The sequence below is a fragment of the Verruconis gallopava genome (genome assembly GCF_000836295.1).
Source record: "Verruconis gallopava strain CBS 43764 unplaced genomic scaffold supercont1.51, whole genome shotgun sequence".
Classification (NCBI taxonomy): domain Eukaryota; kingdom Fungi; phylum Ascomycota; class Dothideomycetes; order Venturiales; family Sympoventuriaceae; genus Verruconis; species Verruconis gallopava.
Window position 1 is genome coordinate 38,184 of NW_015622187.1, and position 22,501 is coordinate 60,684.

The 22,501-nt window shown below is 49.5% G+C and overlaps 11 protein-coding genes across 12 annotated transcripts; 7 read left to right on the plus strand and 4 right to left on the minus strand.

Annotated features, from left to right (window-relative positions):
- Positions 1-513: 513 nt before the first annotated feature.
- On the plus strand, positions 514-2,862 carry PV09_08975 (uncharacterized protein). The gene is made up of 4 exons (XM_016362959.1): positions 514-1,005; positions 1,057-1,327; positions 1,377-1,719; positions 1,769-2,862. The coding sequence occupies exons 1-4, from the start codon at positions 752-754 to the stop codon at positions 2,701-2,703; spliced, it is 1,803 nt and encodes a 600-aa protein (XP_016209184.1). The 5' UTR covers positions 514-751; the 3' UTR covers positions 2,704-2,862.
- A 337-nt stretch (positions 2,863-3,199) lies between these two features.
- On the plus strand, positions 3,200-4,769 carry PV09_08976 (uncharacterized protein). The gene is made up of 2 exons (XM_016362960.1): positions 3,200-3,395; positions 3,470-4,769. Exons 1-2 carry the CDS (start codon positions 3,333-3,335, stop codon positions 4,541-4,543), a joined length of 1,137 nt encoding a protein of 378 aa, XP_016209185.1. The 5' UTR covers positions 3,200-3,332; the 3' UTR covers positions 4,544-4,769.
- On the minus strand, positions 4,244-6,849 carry PV09_08977. 2 transcript variants are annotated; one of them, XM_016362961.1, is made up of 6 exons: positions 6,668-6,849; positions 6,517-6,598; positions 6,371-6,467; positions 5,228-6,250; positions 5,047-5,177; positions 4,244-4,986 (listed from the first exon to the last, which is right to left on the minus strand). In XM_016362961.1, the coding sequence occupies exons 1-6, from the start codon at positions 6,770-6,772 to the stop codon at positions 4,589-4,591; spliced, it is 1,836 nt and encodes a 611-aa protein (XP_016209186.1). In that variant the 5' UTR covers positions 6,773-6,849; the 3' UTR covers positions 4,244-4,588. The 2 variants fall into 2 exon arrangements, with proteins under 2 accessions (XP_016209186.1, XP_016209187.1); XM_016362962.1 differs by having other exon boundaries at positions 6,517-6,849.
- A 927-nt stretch (positions 6,850-7,776) lies between these two features.
- Positions 7,777-8,623, plus strand: PV09_08978 (uncharacterized protein). The gene has a single exon (XM_016362963.1). It carries the CDS (start codon positions 7,821-7,823, stop codon positions 8,382-8,384), a length of 564 nt encoding a protein of 187 aa, XP_016209188.1. The 5' UTR covers positions 7,777-7,820; the 3' UTR covers positions 8,385-8,623.
- Positions 8,624-8,977: 354 nt separating this feature from the next.
- PV09_08979 (uncharacterized protein) lies at positions 8,978-10,218 on the plus strand. The gene is made up of 2 exons (XM_016362964.1): positions 8,978-9,652; positions 9,703-10,218. The coding sequence occupies exons 1-2, from the start codon at positions 9,191-9,193 to the stop codon at positions 10,039-10,041; spliced, it is 801 nt and encodes a 266-aa protein (XP_016209189.1). The 5' UTR covers positions 8,978-9,190; the 3' UTR covers positions 10,042-10,218.
- On the minus strand, positions 10,182-11,282 carry PV09_08980 (uncharacterized protein; the record flags this gene model as incomplete). Its single annotated transcript, XM_016362965.1, has 1 exon — positions 10,182-11,282. The coding sequence occupies one exon, from the start codon at positions 11,280-11,282 to the stop codon at positions 10,182-10,184; it is 1,101 nt and encodes a 366-aa protein (XP_016209190.1).
- Positions 11,283-11,497: 215 nt separating this feature from the next.
- Positions 11,498-12,999, minus strand: PV09_08981 (uncharacterized protein). The gene is made up of 3 exons (XM_016362966.1): positions 12,448-12,999; positions 12,098-12,396; positions 11,498-12,042 (listed from the first exon to the last, which is right to left on the minus strand). Exons 1-3 carry the CDS (start codon positions 12,569-12,571, stop codon positions 11,788-11,790), a joined length of 678 nt encoding a protein of 225 aa, XP_016209191.1. The 5' UTR covers positions 12,572-12,999; the 3' UTR covers positions 11,498-11,787.
- A 690-nt stretch (positions 13,000-13,689) lies between these two features.
- PV09_08982 (uncharacterized protein) lies at positions 13,690-15,954 on the minus strand. The gene has a single exon (XM_016362967.1). The coding sequence runs from the start codon at positions 15,363-15,365 to the stop codon at positions 13,737-13,739; it is 1,629 nt and encodes a 542-aa protein (XP_016209192.1). The 5' UTR covers positions 15,366-15,954; the 3' UTR covers positions 13,690-13,736.
- Positions 15,955-16,215: 261 nt separating this feature from the next.
- PV09_08983 (uncharacterized protein) lies at positions 16,216-17,914 on the plus strand. Its single transcript, XM_016362968.1, has one exon. It carries the CDS (start codon positions 16,346-16,348, stop codon positions 17,804-17,806), a length of 1,461 nt encoding a protein of 486 aa, XP_016209193.1. The 5' UTR covers positions 16,216-16,345; the 3' UTR covers positions 17,807-17,914.
- A 519-nt stretch (positions 17,915-18,433) lies between these two features.
- Positions 18,434-19,254, plus strand: PV09_08984 (1-(5-phosphoribosyl)-5-[(5-phosphoribosylamino)methylideneamino] imidazole-4-carboxamide isomerase; the record flags this gene model as incomplete). Its single annotated transcript, XM_016362969.1, has 2 exons — positions 18,434-18,920; positions 18,971-19,254. The coding sequence occupies 2 exons, from the start codon at positions 18,434-18,436 to the stop codon at positions 19,252-19,254; spliced, it is 771 nt and encodes a 256-aa protein (XP_016209194.1).
- Positions 19,255-19,655: 401 nt separating this feature from the next.
- On the plus strand, positions 19,656-20,501 carry PV09_08985 (uncharacterized protein; the record flags this gene model as incomplete). Its single annotated transcript, XM_016362970.1, has 1 exon — positions 19,656-20,501. One exon carries the CDS (start codon positions 19,656-19,658, stop codon positions 20,499-20,501), a length of 846 nt encoding a protein of 281 aa, XP_016209195.1.
- Positions 20,502-22,501: the final 2,000 nt, after the last annotated feature.

A 22,501-nucleotide genomic window follows, 5' to 3' on the forward strand; every position in this document is an offset into this window, starting at 1 on the left:
GCTTCTGCTTGCCCAACGTATGACACCACAGGACAGAGTATTCATCACGCATTGAGTTCCCACTCGACCCACTTTTGATCCTCCAGATAATCACCCCTTCTCAAGCGACGCCATTCAGGGCCGCAGATGCAGCTGCGATGCCGGAGAAGGGACTGGCGCGACTCGCGCCAAAGCGCCAAGCAATAGTATGGCATTCATCTGAATTTGGGCCAAGAGCCTAAGTTCCCTTGGGCTTTTGGGCCGTTGTGTGCTCGAACTGGATCAGTTGTAGCAGACTTGCGCCAGGCTTCAAGCGATTCGCCCTGGGACTAGGGCCAATATTCTGTCCAATCCGAACTGATTAGCCCTCTCTACATAGCAGAAGGGGACAAGATTTTAACACTTGCAGCCTTTCCGAACTTATCCCGGTCCTGAACCATCGATTAGGACGTAAAAGCGGGGAAAAAAAAGAAGATAAAGGAATTCGTATTCAAAACGGGATATGACCCATTTTCCTGTATGTGCCGTGGGATACGTGTACCCTGCATCCCATTGCAATCCTATGATGAACCGGAGATGTGGGCTTACGGGAACGGTAGGTCGCGTCGCCGGTTTTGAGGATGCATTAAGTAGCTAAGGACGCTACCTTGGCTTTGGTCTTAAGGAAGCTTGTCTCTTTGAAGATTTTTGCTCAAGCTTTTTCTTCTCTTGTTGATCATCATCGCAATTTATCCATTGCAGCCATTGATCGCGAGAGCCAGCATCGCTACCAATGTTTTCATCTCTGCAGAAGCGCTTATATCGCGCTGGCGCACCAGCCGCCGAGGGAAGTGCAGTGGTACCTAGCGAACTCAACATCATCACCGCGGAGAATGTCACCGAGCACGAGGCAAAGCTGCCCTCAGAGGTCATCGACCAGGTCCTCAACGACGACAAGCCTAACGACGCAGCGCAATACGGTGTCGTTGTCGCGGAAGCAATTACGTTATCCTGGAACAAAAAGTCCCTTGCTGCAGCCTACGTCCTGTGAGTAAAATTCATGCTTCAGAGCATAGAAAGACTGATAGAATTGCACAGCATGTTCCTGCTCTATTTTGTCAACGCGTTCCAATCCTCGATCACTAGTAATCTGACGGCGTTTGTGACTAGCGGATTTGAAGAACATTCCTTGATACCGGTGATCTATGTTGTGTCTAGCTGCATGGGTGCTGCAGTTTACATGCCTCTTGCGAAGATCTTGAACCTTTTCGATCGTGTGATCGGCTTCTCAGTCATGGTCGTGTTTGCAGTGTTAGGTCTCGTACTATCTGCGACCTGCACGAATATTGCAACTTACTGTGCATCTCAAGTGCGTCGTACCATTCTAAAGACCGAGCTTTGGGACTAAAATTGTACAGGTGTTCTATACGGTCGGTTTTACCGGCATGACCTTCTGCGTGGACGTTATCACTATCGATACATCTACACTACTTGATCGAGGTCTTGCATATGCATTTACCTCTTCGCCTTATATGATCACAGCTTTCGCCGGTTCGGCGGCTTCGGAGCATTTCTATGACTTCAACTGGCGCTGGGCTTTCGGGTGCTTCGCCATTGTGCTTCCCGTGGTCGCACTGCCTATGGTCGGGCTTTTGCAATTCAATAAACGAGTAGCAGCCAAGAAAGGCATTCTGCCAGAGAAGAAATCCAGTGGCAGAACTTTTATGCAGAGTCTCGTTCACTACCTAATCGAGTTTGACAGTAAGTCCACATGCTGAAGCCTCACATTAAGCAAGCTGACCACGTTCAGTACTGGGTACCTTTCTTCTCGCAGCTGGTCTCGTTATTTTCCTTCTGCCTTTCACACTTGCAGGGGCCGCCGAAGATGACTGGAAGAGCGCTCATATTATCGTGATGCTGGTTGTCGGTATCTGCACACTCCTCGCGTTCGTTGCTGTCGAGCGTTGGGTCGCGCCTGTGCCATTTCTCCCATGGCAGATCCTGACATCACGCACAGTACTTGGTGCTTGCTTGCTAGACGCAACGTACCAGATTGCGTACTACTGCTGGAACGATTACTACACATCCTACTTGCAGGTCGTTTTTGGGGTGAGCATCTCGGTTGCCGGGTACATCAACAGCACTTTCGATGTGGTCTCCGGTGTCTGGCTGCTAGTTGTTGGTCTGTTGATCAAAAGATCGGGACGATTCCGTTGGCTGCTTTACTTCTCCGTGCCTTTATATATTCTCGGTGCAGGTCTCATGATCTACTTCAGAAAGCCCAATTGGTCGGTTGGATACTCTATCATGTGTCAAATATTCATTGCTATCGGCGGCGGCACCATGATTATCGTCCAACAAGTGGCTGTGCTCGCTGCAGCCGATCACAACAACGCTGCCACGGCTCTGGCTTTCCTTGGCGTCTTCGGTAATGCAGGCGGCGGCGTCGGAAGCAGCATTTCAGGAGCGATCTGGACCCACGTCATGCCCGCCGCTCTGCAAAGGCGCTTGGCTGGAACGTCCGCCGCAGCGGACTGGGAATCTATCTATGAAGATCTCGACACTCAACTGAGCTATCCAAGAGGCTCACCTGAGCGAACTGCGATTGAGCTTGCGTATGCCGATGCACAGAGTAAGATGTTGATTGCTGGCACTTGTATCATGAGTCTGTCGCTCATCTGGATGTTTGTCATGCGCGACATCAAGTTAACCAAGAACGTTCAGACTAAGGGCGTGCTTTTCTGACACCGTAGCTGTTGTTTGCTATTGAAGAGAATAGTACAGAGGGTTCAACAGGAGGAATACTGAATGCCATCTAATCTTTTGAGCCGGCTAAACTTGCCATTTTATCGTTCAAAGCTGTAATCTCTACACATTGTGCCAACAACTATTTTCTTCGACTCGCTCTCGTGTTTTTTTTTTTTTTTTTTTTTTTTGCGTACGTTAAAATCCTATGGGACTTATGGAGATCGCTTACGCAGCTGTGACATGCAACAAAATCATTGAATTGACAATGCTCAATGAGGCCTACTGACCGCGGCTGATGACCAACTTTCTCCGGCGTCAGTGCGCAAGGGAGCGTGCGAGAAAAAATTTTTATCTGATCCGCCTCGCGTGATCAACGCGAACTAAGTTATCTGATCCGCCCGACGCCTGTCATTAGCGTCTAGACAGGTTTAGTTTCTCATTTCACCTTTGCCGTCGGCCAGGGGGTGTTTCCAATGCCTAGCGATGTCGGGCACGAGGGCATAATTTTGAAGCCGTGCTGTTGCTTCACGCTACCGAAGATGGACGATCTAATCAGATCCTGATCATTTCGGGCGTCAAGTTTGGCATACCTGCTGCTGGAAAGCTGCCGGCGTCCTTTGCTAAGAATGTACTCAAAGTATTCCAAGTTTTGGCCCAAGGGCGGCCTTCCTGGTATCTTGCATCATTTCGTAAGTTTCAATTCGTCAGCGTTGGGATTTTGCTCTGGAGTTGATCGTAGGTGGTGCTGATCCGTCGTCTGCAGACAGAATCTTTGGTCACCTTTGAATTTACTTCTGGCACCGTCCGAAAGCCGCACAGCCTCGTGTTTGTCGGAGGCCTTGGTGATGGTCTGGCGACCACGTCTTACCTCGCCGACGTCATCCACGCACTCAATCCGACCGAATGGTCAGTTTTCACCTTGAACCTAACATCATCCTATCAATCATGGGGTCTGGGACACCTGGATAGAGATACGGATGAGCTTGCGAGGTGCGTCCAGTACGTTAAGGACTACAAGACCACCAAATATGGCGCGGGCAGGATCGTCATCATGGGTCACTCCACTGGCTCTCAGGATGTATTGCACTACCTGTCAAAACCCAATCCTCTGACAAGCAGACCATCATTTGATCCGGGACTGCATCACGTGAAACGCCTGGCTGTGGATGGTGCGATTATGCAAGCCGCAGTATCAGACCGCGAAGTCATCAAGCTCCTCCTTGAATTGAAAGATGGTTGGGGAGACAAGACACAGGATGAAATGAAGGAGTTGTACAACAAGCTGGTGGCTCTATCAAAGGAGGCGCAGGAGAGCGGAAAGCCGGGAGATGTATTGCTTCCACTGGCGCTGACGAACTGCATCTATCCGATGAACACGCCTCTCACATGTCGAAGATTCTTGAGCCTTGTGAGCCCATCGAGTCCGCAAACTCCGTCTGAGGATGACCTGTTTAGCTCTGATATCTCCGATGAGCAGCTTGAGGAGACGTTTGGCATGATTAAGGAGCGAGGACTGCTCACCGGAAAGCTTCTTGTTCTCTCGTCCGGAGCTGACCAGTCTGTGCCAGAGTGGGTTGACAAGAAGAAACTGCTCTCACGGTGGAAGACTGCCACCAACCACGGAGACAAGTATGATATATGGGACGAAGAGCACAGCGGGATTATACCTGGAGCCTCCCATGCACTGAGCAACGACGACCAGGCGGAGTGTCGTAAGGATCTGTGTCGCCGTGTGCTGGGCTTCCTGCAGCTCTTGAACAAAGATTCTACGTCTAATGTACAACGAAGCTTCATGTGTGCCAAAGACTTGGGGGCAGACTGTCTGTGTCGGAAATAATTTGAATTGAAATTTGACAATCAACCAAGAAAAAACAAAGTATCTTCATGAGACTGTCACCGGAGTCTGCGGCAGCGCATTCTGTACTGCAGTCAGTGAATCCTTCACGTGATCTTTCTGTTTTTCCTTATTGAGCTCAATGATAAAGCCCTCCCATTTGTCCAGCTTTTCTCTGCACATTTTCTCGTACATGTCGATACCAGCGGGGAAGGTCAACATCTGCGTCTTCTTTCCGTAGATGTTCCCACCATTCCACCACGAGTTTGTGAATCGGACGAGGAGGGTCGAGCACATGTACTCTATCAAATTCTTCCAGTCATCCTGCGCTTTCTTGTCAGCCTCGACAGTGCGTGCGCCCGCCGCCTCGGCTCGAGCTATAAGGTCGCACACGAAATCTCCTTGACATTCGAGGATGGTGGGACCGTTGGAAAAAGCGGTTGGTGCTGGGTAGACATTAGTTGGGCATTTCTTAAGACTGTTTCTTTCGTTCTCTCATAGTTTACCTTGTGGACTGTACACCATGAACGCATTCGGGAAGCCGTGAATGAGCATGCCAAGATAACTCGAGATTTCTTCGCTCCAAATGTCTTTGATGTCGACTCCATCTTTGTTCTTGAATCCCATTTGCGTCAATCTGTCGCTTTTTAGTATTTGCACTGTTTCTGAAGATACAGGGAAACTTACGATCCAGAAAAGCTGTCGAAACCGGTCGCTAAGATGACGATATCATAGTCCCGCTGAGTTCCGTCCTCCATCAGCACACCGGTCTTGTTAAAGGTTTTAATTGGTGTTTGCTCCATTTGCACAATGTCCACATGGTCCTGATCTAGCATCTCGTAGTAGTCGTTCTCAAGAGGAGCCCGTTTTGTTCCAAAATAATAAGGCGGCTCCTTTGGCGCCATGAGCTCCCTCTTGACTGGGTTTTTCATCCGTGGACGAACTTTGGAGGCCCAAAATTCGTATGCCTCTAGGTTGGCCTTCTCATCTATAGCACATTCTTTGTAGTTAGTCAGAGGAAAGTTGAAACCACCCCGAGCCCAGCTTTCTTCCCAGTGAGCTTTCCGTTGCTCAGGAGTAAGATCCCAGAAAGACTCGTCTGGTCTCTTGACGGGAAAACCTGCAGCAGAGTGGTAGCGTCCGGCCTCCAGCATCGACGGGTAATAGCTTTTTAGATGCATCTGCTCCTCAGCTGTTATATGGCGCTGCTTCATGGCGATACAGTAGCTAGGTCGCCTCATGAACACGGTCAAATGATCCGCTTCTTTCGCTACTTCTTGAGTGATCTGAACGGCTGTTGCACCCGCACCAATGAGGGCAACTCTCTTGCCTCGGACACTCAGATCCTCCGGCCAGAATCCAGAGTGGTGCACAATTCCTTCAAAGTCCTTTAGACCCGGGAAGTCTGGATAATGTCTTCTATGCAGCAGTCCGGTTGCAAGATACAAGTATTTGCATTTTGCAATATGGCCAGCTTCTGTTTTCACTGTCCACTTTCCCTCTGTCTGGTCCCATGTAGCACTATTTACCCTTGCATTGAATTGGATATCCTTCTTAAGATCCAAAACTTTGTCGATGTGGGCGAAATGCTGTCGAAGTTCTTTATGGTCTGGAAACCGTGAGGACCACGTCCAAGTATCATATACCTCCGGGATACGAAGCGTATAGAAGGGGAACTCTGAATCAACTCGAGCTCCTGGGTATCTATTCCTGTGGCACTGTTATACACCTTTGCCCAAAAGTGTTCCCAGCTAGCGAGAATGCAGGATCATATTTCTGTGCTAAAGTGAGAAATTTATAACCATTCGCATTGTAGAGTGCCACTAACACCAGTACCATACCCCACCAAGGTCCGAGCCTGCCTCAAAGCCTTTGACATTGAGACCCAGCTTGCGAAGCTTGTAATGAGCATAAACACCCCCAAAGCCTGCAATGAGATGAGAACGTGTGGAATATGGGAAGCCTCGAAAACTTACCAGCTCCTACGACCAAAACATCACAATGAATAATGCCTCCAAGGTGACCGTTTGCATCCGCCATGATGATTAGCTTCAGCTTCTATGTACCAGTCGAGTCAAAATAGAAAAACGAGGTCAATCAAATGGGAAAAGAATCAAGAATACGCACATTTGAGAGGCAGAATGCGCTTGTATCAAGATTCATAAGCTTGCACATGAGAACTCGGCTATTGCGGACCTCCGCTCCTGCGGGGTACAGAAGAATGTCATCCATTGTTCCTTTTATCCAGCAGCGTTCTACCAGCCGCAGCGGAAAAATATCCCTTTCGTCCACAAAGCATCTATTCAGAGATGATGGCATTGATCTTAAGCTCGACGGGCGGAAAGAAAGGTTTTTGTGATAATGCAGTTACCCCTGCCTGTCCTAATCAGGGTTGGCGCAGGCATAGAACGAAGTATTATACAATTCCTTGCACAGCGTGTCGCATCCCGCCAACGTGATCTTTTGAAGGCGACAAGGGCCTCAAAGCATGCAGACGTAGCAGCTATCACTAGTGGACGCAATTTCCAAAGTGGTGAAAGTGTGAGAAAAGGCTTGACTACAAACCAAGTCTTGGATTTAGAACTTGCTCTATAGTTAGCATTGCAATTTGTATGCATTTCGCTGAGCCCACCACTCTCACTCTGGATTCCTAGTTGTCTACTGTATAAATACTCTCATATATCATGTTAATCTCCTTGTATGCATGCAATTCACGTAATAGTATCATTCTTCCCTTGCTATGTGTACAGAAGCAACCATTTCAACTTTTGTTCGCCCCTTTGGACAATATCGGAAGTCGACCTGCGAGACCAACTCTGATGGAATGATGGTGTGCATCTGCCTTCTTTATCATCACATGCGTTCAATCCTGCAATTAATCACTCGAAAGAGGCGTTTACAGGTAAAATTCCGAATTAATGTTCAACTTTCAACGCCACGAGTTCTTTTGCGAAGCGCTTCCAAAAACCAAGGCCATTTTACGAGTCATTAATACAAGCGCCATGCTGAATACTATTCCCTCAACAAACTTCGCCGATTGGCACGGTCCTAACAGAAGAACAAGAATGTCAATACATGAAGTGAGGAAGCATGTTGTGTCGACTGACTCTTGTATTGAATATTCTTTTGACGCAATTGGCGTGAGCTCTACGTCATGTGCGGAGTTCCGAGCTGCTGTACTCCATGGCGCAGTGCACTACTATTTGGCAACTTCGCAATAGATTTTCAGAGAAGGTCCTGAATATTAATCAAACTGAAACCTTGTCATCCGAACGAAAAGATGAGGACAGCCTTGCTGATTATCGATATGCAGAACTTCTTTGCGGAAATGGTGGCTGGCTCCAAGATTCACGTGCTCGAGCTTTGCAGCTACTTCAGAGCCAAAAATATGCCGCAATACTTCACACAGCATGGTCACTCTCAAGACGAACTCATGAATAAGAAACCTAACCAGCTCGTTCGCAAATGGGGTGCAAGCGGCTCGATCGCAACGGGAAGTGAGGACTGGCAGCTCATTCCTGAAATCGCGGATGCTTGGTCGGCGGCGGGAAAACCACCCATTGTTGCCAAAAATACGTACGACGCTTTCATCAACACCGACCTTGAGACGAGGCTGCGAGATGAGCGCGTCGAAAGGCTGCTGGTCGTAGGGGTCATGACCGACTGTTGTTGCGACACCACAGCTCGAAGCGCGTTCAACCGAGGATTTGAGACGTGGCTTATAAACGATGCGTGTGGCACTGCGAGTGAAGCACAGCACAAAGCCGCCTTAAAATCATTTAAGTTTGCTTTTGGGGAGGTCATAGATACGGCTACTGCGTTGAAAAAGCTCCGAGAGGAATAATGCGTGCATTCTTCCTGGGTTTTGCTCCAAGGAACAGAGACATGTGTCCAAACCTTGGGGATACTCTATGTGAAGCTGGTTGGGACTGGGACCTGGAAATCGTACAAAGATGCAACTTGGTACGGTAACGTTCGCCATTAATGTGTTGACAAACCGATGATTCGTGATGATGCGACCATGATTGCACCTCGTTCATCAATTGGAAATTGAGGAAGTATGATCTTCGAAATTCCTGTAGATATATCTCTTTCGTCCTTGACGACTCTCTGCGTCGCGTCAACAGATCAGCACCGTGCTGCGTTATACTCGTGTCAAATGAGCAGTAAAGGACCTTGTCTATCGGTGTCCAACAAACCCTCCATTCCTGGCCGCCAAACGATTTTCGAATATTTAGGAAGATTCAGATTAAGCGACTGCCAACTAACAAAGTCTTTGGATCGAAGCCGCTGATTTTACGCCTTTCAGATCTTGGGCACTTTTTTGGCTCGAAAATTGGCGTCACTCGCTAGTTCCATTAGCACGACTTCACGATGGAAGAAAGAAAATAGCGTGCCTACACATGCCAAGCCTAGACCGCCTAGTTCGATGAATGATGGCCCTCATAATTTAAATCGGGTATTCGGGCTCAAAATATAGCGAGAGACTGACTTTGAGCGAACTTAAAACTAGTGCTGACATAAGCGGAACCCATTCTGCCGTTTTGATATCTAAGCACGGCGTCATCACTGAGCATAAATTGAGGTCCGAGGCGGAGAGTTTAGAGATCATCTGATGAGTAGTTTTGCTCGACCAGACTTGTCAAGATCATGGCGCCCAGCATTGTTCTCGTCCCTGGCATGGCCAGCGTCGGGAACGTCTTTTACATGCCTTTGAAGTTAGAGCTCGAAAAGCTCGGCTATACTGAGGTAATAATTGTTGAGATTCCCTCCGTGGACTCTGAATCGAGACTTGGCGATCTTCGACCAAATCCTTTAGAAGCGGACATCAAACATATCCGACAGATCTTGACGAACCTTTTGGACGGCGGGAAAGATGTTGTGATTGTTGCACACTCTTACGGAGGAACGCCGTCGCTCTACGCTTCTGAAGGCCTTTGGAAACATGCCAGATCTGGAGATAGCGGTGGCGTAATTAAAGCCGTGCTCTTAAGCTCCAGCTTAACAATGCCGGGACATAGTGTCGGAGGGGAAAGAGCACAGTGGGCAGCTGTTCACATGCCGGAGTTGCTGAAAGCTCAGGAATCAGCGCGCATAGAGACAGTTGAAGATGTTCGTTCATGGCTATTCCATACGAAACTCCGGCTGACAGAAAATTTTAGATTCCTTTTCTTCATCCCGAAGGCATGGAGCAAGCTTTCTTCGCCGATATGAATCCTGAAGAACAAAAGCTGTGGGCTGCAAAAGGTCTACGGCCCAACCCTCTTGGAACCGTTATGGCCGAAACTCCTCAGGCAACTACATCAGACTGGCGGGTAGCGTATCTACTAACAGAGGAACTTGACCCATCCATGCCTCTTGCTTTTCAGCAATTCTTAATTGATCAAGGGAGAAAGCATGGCGTGGCTATCGAGCAGACAAAGAAAATGAAAAGTGGCCACTTTGTGCAGGTGACTCATTCGGAAGAAGTTGCGAAATGGGTAAACGAGATTACAACTTGAGAAGCATGAAGAAAGACTCGCGACATCACGGTTAAGTCTGTGTATGGGTGTAAAATTTTTGTTGGCATGTGCCTACTATGCCTTTCCGTGCAGCTACAAAGCCAAGTTGAACTATTGAAGGCCAATAGAAAGCAAAAATGCTAGCCTGTCCATAGCGCCCACGTTATTTCTTTGTCTTTACGGATGTCCAAAAAATTGTACTGTGCGTCTTCGCCCATTCCGAATCCTTGAACAAGAGTCGTCAGTCTGTTGAAGTACCTCATCAGAAATTGTTCTCTGGAAAGCACTATGGCACCAGCACCCTGGATGGGGGGCCGTCGCCACAAAAAGATATCCTCCAGCTGTTCGTTATTGCCGCTCATGTCGAAGAGTTTGCGTAAATCCTCCTCGTCCACCTTGAGGCTGGAGCAGATCAGCTGAATTCGTACCAGTGTCTGTTGAAGGCCCTGAAGCAACGGGAGGAGCTGCTTGAGACACAGTTCATTTCGTTCGATCTTGAGAGACCTCATGTGCTCGAAATGGCCGGAAACAAAACGCATTTGGGTCATGGACTGATTCCAGATGTAATCCGAGAGGTCTTCGTTAGCAACATCTTGAGTACCGCCACCGGCCCACTGTCTTATCGTCAAATGAATCAGATTGTCACACGCGCATATCGTCCGGGAGAAGCCGCGGCAGTCCAGGTTCCACGCGTCAATATCCAGATGGCGAATGCACCCCGTGAAGTTGAAGTAGATCGAGAGGATGTTTTCTCCGCGTATTGTGCGGCTAAACTGGTGATGGTCTGGATTGAAATAACCCCCCGACGACCACTCAAGATGCGTCACCTTTGTCAGTTTTCGCAGGGCTAGACATGTTCGTGAGCTTTCTGGTTTCTCGAAAGCCAGCCTTTGATGAGGCTGTGCGTGGTTGCATTCGATGAACACGAGTCCTCGAACGTGCCGTCCTACGCCTCTCCTTGTCATCATCAACAAGTCTCTGGATCCCTGGTCACACAGCGGAATCACCAGCTTCGAGCGCGAAAAGACAGCATGAAACGCTAAATGAGCCAGAGTTGAACAGCACATGCGAACGTTCTTGATATCTTGAACTCCGAGATAGTCGACGATCATATCGAAAATCTCCACAGGTAAGACTGTAATGTTGCATCGCTTGAGCAACTCTCCAGGTCTTGCCGAGCGTAAAACTGAGGATGGCTCATCCAAGTCTCGGAAGACTGGATTATTATCATTTTCGGCCATGATAACCCAAATGCTGTAGTCGATAAGTTGAGAGCTATAGTTGCCTCAAAGGAAAGGGGACGATGGTGCGAAGCCTGGCACCAACACCTGGCCAATTCCCCGGACTTCCAATGGAATAACTAAATTTTGTACAAGTGAGGTTGACTTCGTTGCGGTTAACGTAAGCCACACCTTCTGGAAACCCCCACTCCTCGGAGTTCTCCATCACGACGAGAAGTTTTGTCACCGGTCAGAATGAGCGCACGTGATCGGCATAAGAATTTTGGCTGTATCGCGTTCAGTGAGTGTTTTAAGAATAGTCAGGCAGGATGTTGTCGATATTTGAGATGGTGTACAACGCTTAACAAGCTCATATCCACCGCTGCTGTGGCAATTGCGCCCGGTCAATGTTCTACGCAGGTCGCCACACGTGACTGTTCAGCCTTGTCTAAGCGCAACACACTAGATTACATTACAGTGCGACCAGCTTTCCTAAGCACGCTCATTATTTACACTAACATGAGTCTCAAACAATCAAGGCACCAAAAGCTACTGCCGCACCTCCGACTAGAGCCGCGACGCCAAGCCTGTTCGAGCTGGCACTCGAGGAAGAGGTTGAGCTCGATGCGGCAGCCGAGGACGACGCGGTCGAATTGCTAGACTCTGCATGTCCAGATGACGAAGCTGAGTCTGTGAGATAGTAGCCACCGATGCCGGTCGAATTCTGGCACGCGTCGCCAGAGAGGACGGTAGCGTTTGCGGTAAAGACAATGTCAGCACACTGTGTTCTACTCGTTAGCGTCATGCCTCGTCACTCTGGTTTCATGGTCGCCTACGTTGTAGAGCGCATTTCCTTTTGCATTCACGTTGACTACTTGCAAGCTCGCGGTTTGACCCTCAGTCAGATTCAATCTCGCAAGCTCTGCTGCGCCGATGTGGGGGAAGCACACGGTCCCGTTGCCGGTTGCATTCCATGCAGCGATGAGGGATACATTGAAGCCAGTCACTTCGTCGCCGAGACCGAGATTGACATAGGTTTGCACCCACTCGTGCGACGAAGAGTAGACAAGAGAGCCGCCTTCTAGCGGCCATTGTGTGCGGTTGGTGCTACTGTTCTCCTGGCTGACGTTCGCACCTTCGCTGCTGTCAGTAGACAATCATATTCAAGGGGTGCAGGTTCACCAACATGGCCACGACCACTGAGAACGTCCTTCGGCGAAGGAGTCGCCTCGCCAGTAAGGGTAGCTAAGACGGAAATGCGCCTCTGTGACGGCCGAAAGGGCAAGTAGAGCAAGTGATGTGGTCAACATGTTGAGATTGAGTCTGGAAGATTCAGCTGAGAATGCGTAGAAAGCGCCGAAGATGCGAAGAAGCAGGTGGCAAACGCTACCGTCTCGCAACGAGCTGGTAGCTTGGGGTCTTATACTAGTTGTTTTCGCTGCGTAAAGCCGTCGCCGGCTCAAAGGTACGGCAGGGAAAATCTTCTCTCGGTCATCACGCACGCGGCAAAGACAATGGTTCCAAGCCCGCGTTCCTGTATATCACAGAAGACTTTTGCCGTAATGGTGAATTAGCTTGGAATTAAGCGAGCCATGAGCTGTGATGGCCGTGGCTGCTGGCAAGGGAGGACCCGCCTGTTCGCGCCTTTGGACTGGCATTCTGTATGTGCACCTGCATCAATCATGAGCAGGATTGGCGATAATGGGTGGAGAGAGAACATGGACCGGAGGCGGGAGTTCTAGCAGGACGGTGACCATCTTGCTGCAGATGAGCAAGTTTGCGCTGCTTGGCACTTGGCACCTCAACCAGCTAGTTAGTGATGGAGGAGCAAAAGGGTAAGATCCCGGGCTCACCAGGAATTGGATCGGATTCGCTACTTGATCTGTTAAAGGATCATGCTACCGTTAAAAACCTAATGGTGCATCGTCTGTACGGAATTCTGGACTCTGTCGACAAAAAGGACCGTTTCTGGTGACCAAGCACTTCAGCTTCCTAGCCGGCAGCACAGCAGCTTTTTCGATTCTAAATAAACCATCAAGCCGAAAGCCAATTGATAGACTCAACATGTGCATCCAATTGAGCGAGGCCCAATTTTTCAAAAGATAGAGATTAGCAAAGTCAGCTGGGTTGAACACAACGGTGAAATCGTGCAGTCGAATCGAGCCGTTCATCCCTACACAATTTGCAAGATGCCTACCAACAGTCTCACGCCAATTCAAAAGCTAGGAGCATTCATATCGAAGACCATTGATCATTTATTTTCAGGCCCTTCCTGAAAGAGGGAAGCCAAATAAGAAACACTTTGATTTAGGTATCATAAAACATAAACTTTGCCCACTTGCGACAGCTCTATGAACGTTGGAAGATGAGCGACGAAATCGGCAAGATCGTCCAACGACTTAAAGTGGTTGGTTTTAAAAAAAGAAAGAAAAAAGAAAGAAAAACCAGCCACTTTTAATGGGCTTTCAACGACATTCAGAAGCCGGTCGACTTTTGCGTCCTTAATCTCGGCGCAGGGTCGCCAGATAAGAAGCTCCACAGGCTGCTCTTCTTAGGCTTCAGCTCAGGAGGCGCCACACTTACGGGTCTGGGAGGTCGCGATGGTACCGCTCCGCTCATCAGGTTTGTCGAACTCATCGATGCCGGGTGCGGATGCTGCTGCGGCCTTGGAGGCATATGAGGCTGCTGCTGAGGCCTAGGCGCAGTAGTATGAAAGAAAGAAGAGTGACTTGCCGCCGGAGCAGGCGGGCGACCAAGCCCGTTGGACTGGAGATAAGGGTTATTGCTTTGGGGTGGTGGTTGATGAGGTGGTCGAGGCGGATACGGGGGCGACACTGGTGAGCTGTTGCCCCATGGCGGATAACTTTGTCGCTGGGGCTGGGGCGGCGGCCGTGGCGGCGCAAGCCCTGTCTGCTTGCCATAGAGCTTCATGAGACGCAGGCTCTCTTTGTCGATGGCCGCCTGGTTCTTTCGTCGTTCCTTCTCTTCCTGCTCTAGCATTTTCTTGATTCTACGCGCCTCCTCCTCGTCGCGCCGTTCCCGTTCTCTCCTGCGTGCTTCTTCGGCCTTACGTTCCTCATCGTACAATCTTTTGAGTCGCGCAGTTTCGGCGTCGATTTCCCATTGCTGTCGTGGATCAGGCGCAGGAACGCCTGGCGGATGTGAAGGTGGCGGTATAGACTGTGGCGAAGTCTTACCTTTGCTGGACAGGCCATTTGCCAGCAAATGGCTGTTGGAAGACGACGCTATGTTCGCCGTGCTCGCGTTCAATCCCAACAGAGGCATTGAAGATTTTCTGTTCAGTAAGCCTCCCCCAGCACTGTTCTTCCGCGGCACGGCTCCGGTGTTGAAGCAATCTTTTTTCTGACCACACCACATGTCCCTAATCACCGTAGCACTCAACAGAAGTGTAATCTCCAATCCTTTGTAGTCTTCAATTTCAACTCTGTGCAGATTTGGCTCGTAAATGGTCAGATCCTTAAAGTCTTCAAATATAGCTACGATAATCGGCGGTTCTTTGCCTCCTTTCTTCTTCTTGCCCTTGTCCGTGGATTTTCCCGTAACGAAGCACTTGAGCTCTTTCCTTCCGTCCCTTTTCCACACAAAGTTAATCTGCGGCGTGGTCGCCTCGGCGGCCGGGTCGTTCGTGCTATAGTCTAGGCTTGACGCGCTGGGCAGGCGAAATGTCTGCTGTGGCATGCTGAAGTGGTAGGTGGACGCGTTGTTCCATGAACCCGGCTGCTCATCCACGATGATCTGCTGGTCGGGGGCGTACAACTGCACCGTCACCTCCTTGGGGATAATGGGCACCGGCGGGGGAGGCACGCCGCCATTCTTGCGGATCTCATCCTGCGATAGTGTGGGCTGAGTCCACTCGGGCTTCACGAGTATCTCCCCGAAGACAACGTCGGGCGTGTACGCGTCGAACAGCGCGGCCGCATAGCAGCCCTTCGACTGTGGTGAGGTCGGGTCGAGTTGACGGAGGATGTAGCGTGGTTCGGGCTCGCTGTCGAACTGGGTGAAGAGTAGGGTGGAGTCGTACGGTCGGTGCTTATCATTTGACGGCTTGAAATAGTAGGTCGGTAAATTTGAATCAAGAGGCATCTTTGCTGTGTGCGTTGAAGCCTTTCAGCCTGATGGCAGGCCGAGGGATGATCCAGGGACTACAAAAAGGATGAGAGGCTTGCGTATAGCGAGGACTGAACACTGCAATATATGCAATACAGCAAGACGGAAGAGAGCCGGAGCATACGTAGACTGAATCCGAGTCAAGCTTGGCGGGGCATCGAGGAGGAGCAATGTAAAACCAGAGCACGGACAGGATCCAGTCGGACGAACAAGTTGGTGCTATCGCTTGGTGAGAGGCCGCGGACAATGCAGTGCATAGCAAGCAGATCGACGGTGTTCGTGGTGGTTCTCTCTGGGCGACTTTGAGTAGCGCCACATACAAGGTCATGCGATACCTCTCTTATGACATGCTACTATGCGCTTCTCTCCATGACAAACTTGCTTGACTTCTCCCGTTCTCCAAGACCAAAACAGCGTAGGGTGAAGAGGCTTGCTGGTGGTGCCGCAGTTCGCATAGCCCACCAAGCCATGGACGGGTATTCTTAGTAGCACTGGCACGTCTCGCGCGTTGTGACAGGTTCCCCCTGCCAATCTGCTCAGAATTCGAGCGGTTTCTTCGTACTCGAGTACGCAATCTTGCCAGAGGCGCAGTTCAGCTCTCGACTGCACACGTTTGTCGGCTGCTCCCGTGTCCAGCCAATCAGATTGAGCCGCCGTCTCCTGCGCCCACTCAGCCTCGTTCCGCGCTTTGGGTGCAGTCGGGGCTCGTATAATGGACTCCCGCTTGCAGTCAGGTGCGGAGTCCGTTTTAGCGTGTCTGTCCCCCTCCCGTAACCCTAACCCTAGACTTCGGCTTCCGCCTGCACCGCCCTCAACCTACATCCAACTCGGCTCTACCGTACTCTTGCCCTTGTCGAACTGCACGTGCCTTGCTTTGCTGGGACATGCACGATGTACAGCATGGATGCTTCGGAAACAGCCAAGGATAACGCGCACAGAAGCGAAAGCAGCGGCGCATGAGCATGCCTATGCCCCACAGAATGCGACGGCGTTCTTTATGGCGTCGTCTTGTTCTCAGATACTATATTCTCCGGTACCGCTCGCGGCACGCACTGCGTCCACTCCAGGGAAGAACCAGCAGCGTCATGGAGGACCTACCCGTTGAGATTATTGAGGCGATTGTTGGCTACCTCTCGTCACGGGATATCCTGCGATTCCGTCAAACATGCTCTAAGCTGTACAGCAAGACGAACGAGTATTGCTCGCGGCACCTTTTCCACACGCTGGTCTCTGACCTGTCTCTGGATGAGCTCTACTATCTCTCCACCCACTTCATCAACAACGCCCAGCTCGCTGCTGGCGTGCGTACCTTCCGCGTCGAACTAAAGAATCCAGCCCAAGGACTCGGCTATGACTACTATTGGAACCGCCGCAAAAGAGGACGGCACTTAATCCTGCCCTGCGACGGTTTCGAGGCATTGCACATGCTTTTTGGTCACTATCTCACCAACTGCAGCGCGATTCAAATCCATGCCAAAGATCGCCAGAGCGAAATCGATGGACCAGACGATCAGCTTGAGCCGGCCGATGTGCTACAATTGATTCTTCTCCTTGCACAGCAGGTCTCGGATTTCCGGCCAAAGTCTCTGGAGCTTTGTGCACCAGCCAGGGGTGAAGGGATGAGGACGAAAGGAACGCATTTGACAGCTGAGCGTCTATCCATGGACGTAATTACAGACCCGCAGACTCTGTCGATGCTCGCTGCTTTAGAGGACGTGAGTCTTAGCCTCGTATACCCAGACGACCTAGTAGAATCTGGGTGGCTGGGTGCTTTCTTCGGATCCTTCCAAAGCCTTCAACGTCTAGAGCTTGACTTGGACATGGCATGGGGTGAGCTGGAGAGTGCCGAGGCTCTCATTCGGCGTCTGCGCTGTCCGCTGCTGAAGGACTTGCAGTTGCACCGCTTCAAAACGACACTTGACACTCTAAATGAGCTTTTAAAGCCGTGTGCTACCCGCCTTGTCTCCCTAGTGCTCGGCTCGATTACATTAGTCGGATCGCTCGCACAACAAGAATCCTGGAAATCTTGGCTCAAAAGCATTCCAGACACGCTGCCCAACCTGAACGTTCTAGACATCGATCTTCTGACCGCCTCATATTCTGAAGGCCAGAGGTTGCACCTTCATTTCGCAGACCTCGCTGGATTCAGCATCCCAGAAGAGAATGAAGACCAGGACTGGGACAGAGTTGGTCTTCCCAAGTACAGAACGAGGAAGTACGAATATGTGCCGCCGGGAGATGATTCCTCGGATTTCGGGAAAGAGGTCGCGAGAACCCCCCTCGTATTCGAGGTGGCCTCTCATGGTTGGTCCCGAGCAGATGAGCTAGTTCTTCCAGGGATCAAATATGAAGGTACAGAGATGAGGAAGGCGGTCCAGTTCATGTGGGAGCATGCTGAAGAGTTCAACATGTTCTAAGCATAGATCGAACCATTTCGCGATCAAGAAAAGACTAAATTCATCTCCATTACTGCTTTGACTGTTGGTTGATAATCATATTTGAAGAAAGCTCAGCGACATCCTCCCTAATGCAAAAATGCATATAATTGGAGTTTTGCAAACGATCCGACTTATTTGGTACAAATGTGATCGATACGTTGAAAACTAAGCCTATCAAGGAAGCGTACAAAAGCATATCACCAGTACGGCGTAAACATGATTGGTATGCGACGTGATCCTTCGGAGGAACAATTATGAGTCTCGCCGTCTGAATTCAAGCCAAAAAGATGATTTTCGATGTCGTGTCTCGTGTTGGAAGCTATCATGTTTTTTCTCTTCAACTCTTTGAATGCGAGCGATGAGGGTTACGCAGCACGTCCGTGGTGTCACGACGAAGTTCAATTGAAGACTGATCTCGTTGATAAGATCTTTACACTCTGTTTCAACTCAACTTCATTATGGTCGTGAGGTTGCAGGTTTTCTTTCAACAGCTTTCTAAGCGTGAACCGATGTCGGCGTTCCTCGAACGGACTTTTTCTCATGCACTCGCGTTGCATAACAATGTAACATATTCCCATTGAATCAACCCATTGCACGTGAACAAAGATGACGAAGTTCAGGCCTTGCATTGATTTACATTCAGGACAGGTCAAACAAATCGTAGGTGGCACATTGACGGAAAAAGAAGGGGATCTGCAGACAAACTATGTCTCAAAGCATTCGGCCGGCTACTTCGCCAAATTGTACCGTGATCGCAACCTGACGGGCTCGCATGTCATCATGTTGGGACCCGGAAACGAAGACGCGGCTAAAGAAGCACTTGCTGCCTGGCCTAACGGTCTGCAAGTCGGCGGTGGCATAACAGACAAAAATGCAGGACTCTGGATTGACTGTGGCGCCGAAAAAGTGATCATCACTTCCTTTTTGTTCCCAGACGGAAAATTCTCGCAGCAACGTCTTGAAAGCGTGCTTCAGGCGCTGAATGGGAATAAAGAACGACTGGTCATCGACCTTAGCTGCCGGAGGAAAAATGACACCTGGTTTGTGGCCATGAACAAATGGCAGACAATCACCGACTTTGAGGTGAACGAAGGTACATCGAAGCGAGCCTTCAGTCATTGTTTTGCGCTGACATTGCCATAGAGAACATCAAGATTCTCCAGGCGTACTGTTCTGAATTCCTTGTTCATGCAGCTGATGTGGAGGGTCTCCAGCAGGGGATAGACCACAAGCTCGTAGAAAAGCTTGGGCAGTGGTGTTCGATACCAGTAACGTACGCAGGTGGTGGCAAGCATCTCGAAGATCTAGACGTCGTCGAGAGGCTCAGCAAGGGTCGAGTTGATCTAACCATCGGAAGCGCCCTGGATATATTTGGTGGGTCTCTAGTTCGATTTGACGATTGCGTCAGGTGGAATGAGGGCAAATAAATCAAGAAAGACGTCGCCAGTATCCGCATCAAAATTCCAAGAACGGGAACGACAAAGAGCTTGAACTATGTTGAGCATTTAGGACCTCGTGTTGAACTTTACCGGGAGAAGACAGCTCATTGCTCACGTGTTAAAACTCGGCGTAATTATTCAACAACAAACCGCTGAGCTGTTAGCCAAACCCTTGTCTGCGGGACAATACTTCAATTGCGTGGAGAAGTAGACAAGGCAAACATGCAACCCTGGCATGGCGATTTCGGAGTGCGGATGACCTCAATGCCGTGACTCACAATCACGGCAATACGACGGCTTGAAGTCGCTTCAACGGTGTTCAGCCGTTATCGCTTTTGGCAACGGTCTTCGGCCCATAGCGTTTTTTAAGAGCGAGCTCCGACAAATCAATGTCGATCAGGGCGACAAAACGTATCTTTCACAAATATACAGGCTCAGTCAACAGAAAGTTGTTGCTTGGAACGTCATCGACGTTTCATTCTCTTATCCCCAGCACTGCGAGAATGTCAGCGCCTTCGACAGAAACGGCTCGCCTTGTCGACGCCAAAATTGCCACCCAGGCTGATGAGTATGCATTCAAGCATGTTCACATCAATTCGCCTACTGCAAGACCGAGCATCGACATCTTGAACAAGGCTCTCGAGAATCAGCACGCCGCTGGCTTGCCGGACATTGCGGTGTCCCCAAATCAGGGTAAATATCTTCAGGTCCAGGCGCAAATTGCGAATGCAAAGAACATCTTGGAAGTGGGTACGCTGGGTGGCTACTCCACCTTGTTCCTGGCCAACTCCAGTCCCGACGCCAGGGTCACGACGATCGAGTATAATCCGGAGCATGCCAAGGTTGCGCGAGCCAACTTCGAGATGGCTGGTGTGGCCGACCGCATCACGGTGCTGGAAGGCGCTGGTGCCGATATCCTGCCAAAGGTGTATGAAGAAGTCAAGCAGGGCAAGTTACCTCCCTTTGACTTCACGTTCATTGACGCGGACAAGGAGTCCAACTGGTTCTATCTAGACCTAGCAGTCAAGAGCAGCAGAAAGGGAGCCGTTATTATCGTGGACAACGTGATCAGGAGGGGTGGTCTGGTCGACCCGGAAATGCAAGCTGAACCCAGAGTAATGGGCTCGAGGAAAGTGATCGAGAATGCCGGTGCAGATCCCAGAATTGCATGTTCTGTTCTGCAAACCGTGGGCGGCAAGAGCTACGATGGGATGATGATCTGTGTGAAACTATGAGCGTCAGTCAAGATCCTAAACTCATTGCTATAGCGATTGCTATGCTCTTTGTCCGGTATGTAACACTTGTTTGACCAACCAATATTTCCGAGGCCTTTTCATGGTAAAACAGGAAAAAACATGAAAACCAAAACAAGCATTTACAGATTCTCCTTGTTCTAATTCGCCATAACATGTGGGCTTAGTTTGAGACGCCGGAACGCACTCTTTTTCTCGTCTTCCATTTCCAAATTCGTATGTATTCGCTTCTACTGTCTTCACATGCTCCATTCTATTGCTTCCACAGCAGTCCTAAGTGTGACTGAATCAATGAGATGCTATGTTCACAGCACGAGGATGCACCTTGCACCTGAAACCTTGTCACGATCCCTTCGTCTAGCTCCTTTCCAAGGTGAATCTTTCTCCCAGGGCAGGTGATGCGATTCGAAATAAAAATGCGTGAACGCTTCTTCAACGTAATTTGATCCAGGAATGTCCCCAATTTCCCGCTGGATGGCGGCGTCGATACGACCGAGGATGTATTTTATATGTTGAGATATAACGGAGTCGGGGTTGCGGACGCGATCTTCTTTTGCTTCATTCGCTAGCGGTTTGACTTTAAAGCATTCCATGATTACCTTATTCACGTCTTGACCAAACACGAGTCCTCCGGGAACGTAATTCCGGGATTCCATTTGAAATGCGCGATACACTCTGAGTCTGACTTTTAGTCTATTGGCTAGTAACCTCGATGTCAAAAACTTACTTGAGTGTTGGTTGCGCCCATCTGGAGTGCACGATCTCCTCGCAAAGGAGCTGATTCACGACCCATTCGTGAATGACGCTATTTACAAGAAAGCGCAGGCGCATTTTGCTGTTTCGGTTGTCTCCAGCGCCAAGCAAAGTAGCTTCAGGTCTTCCATGCTCAGGAAACCACCGAACGCTCAGAAATTCCCGTTGAACAGCTCTCAGAACGTTTTGGGCATATGTGTGAATTTGATGTCGGTATTCAGCAATGATAGAAGCCAATTCTTCACCTTGCGGAGAGTCGATCTGCGGCAGACGTTCGGTTCCGGTGGTTTCACATGCCGCAAAACGACGTATAATCTCGATAAACAGTGCTTCGTCACGCATCTTGTATGCCAGGGGAAGATAATATGCGGGGTTGTTACCAAGTTCATCCCAAAATCGTTGGGACATGCACAAAGCCTTCGAAAAGCGCCTTGCAACTGCCTCTTGAAGATCGTACAGTTCTGCAAGAGCAATTGCATCTGCGATGTAAGCGGTGGCTAATGCGGCCGAAAATGCTGACAAGTCAATGTCGTGACCAAGAAGACAGGTGAAAAGGAGTCTGTGAGCCACTACGCTATCCTTGAATGCAATGAAGCGCGGTTTGTATTCATATTCACTTGAAAATGTTGGTGCACTTCGAATAAATCCTGCTGCATTGTCAGAGAGGTAGAAAGCGTGAACGAATTCATAGAAGCAGGTTGTTTTGTCATTTTCCTTTCCACTAGTGCTGCAAGTGAATTTGTGATACTTGAAATCATTATCACTAAATCCAAGATGTGCGAGTTGCTCACCAAAGGGATCATTCCAGTGGCTGTCGTCCGGTGGGGTGTTCTAAAGATGTTAGCTAGAGATTGGACAAGACAAGTTATCATGAGCTTACTCCAGCTTTCAGTGTGAAACCAGATCGACTGGAAACTTTGTCTTCATCAAAGGTCAAGATCCATTGAAGAGCATCGATCTCCTGGTTAGTATGAGGGTGCTTGATTTTTACTCGGATGCCTTCTTGATTTGCCCATTCTCCTGAGAAGCGAGGGCCGAAGTATAAAGATTTACGAAGGATAGATGAAGGAACTAGTAACATATCCTCTGGTCGACCAGACAGTCGAATAACAACATCTCCATCGGCGTGAACTAGAGATGGGAGTTTGGCAATGTTTTCGCGGTACTGATCTAAAGTTAAAACAAACATGATTAGGCACTGTACTTGAGTATAGATACAAACCAGTGAA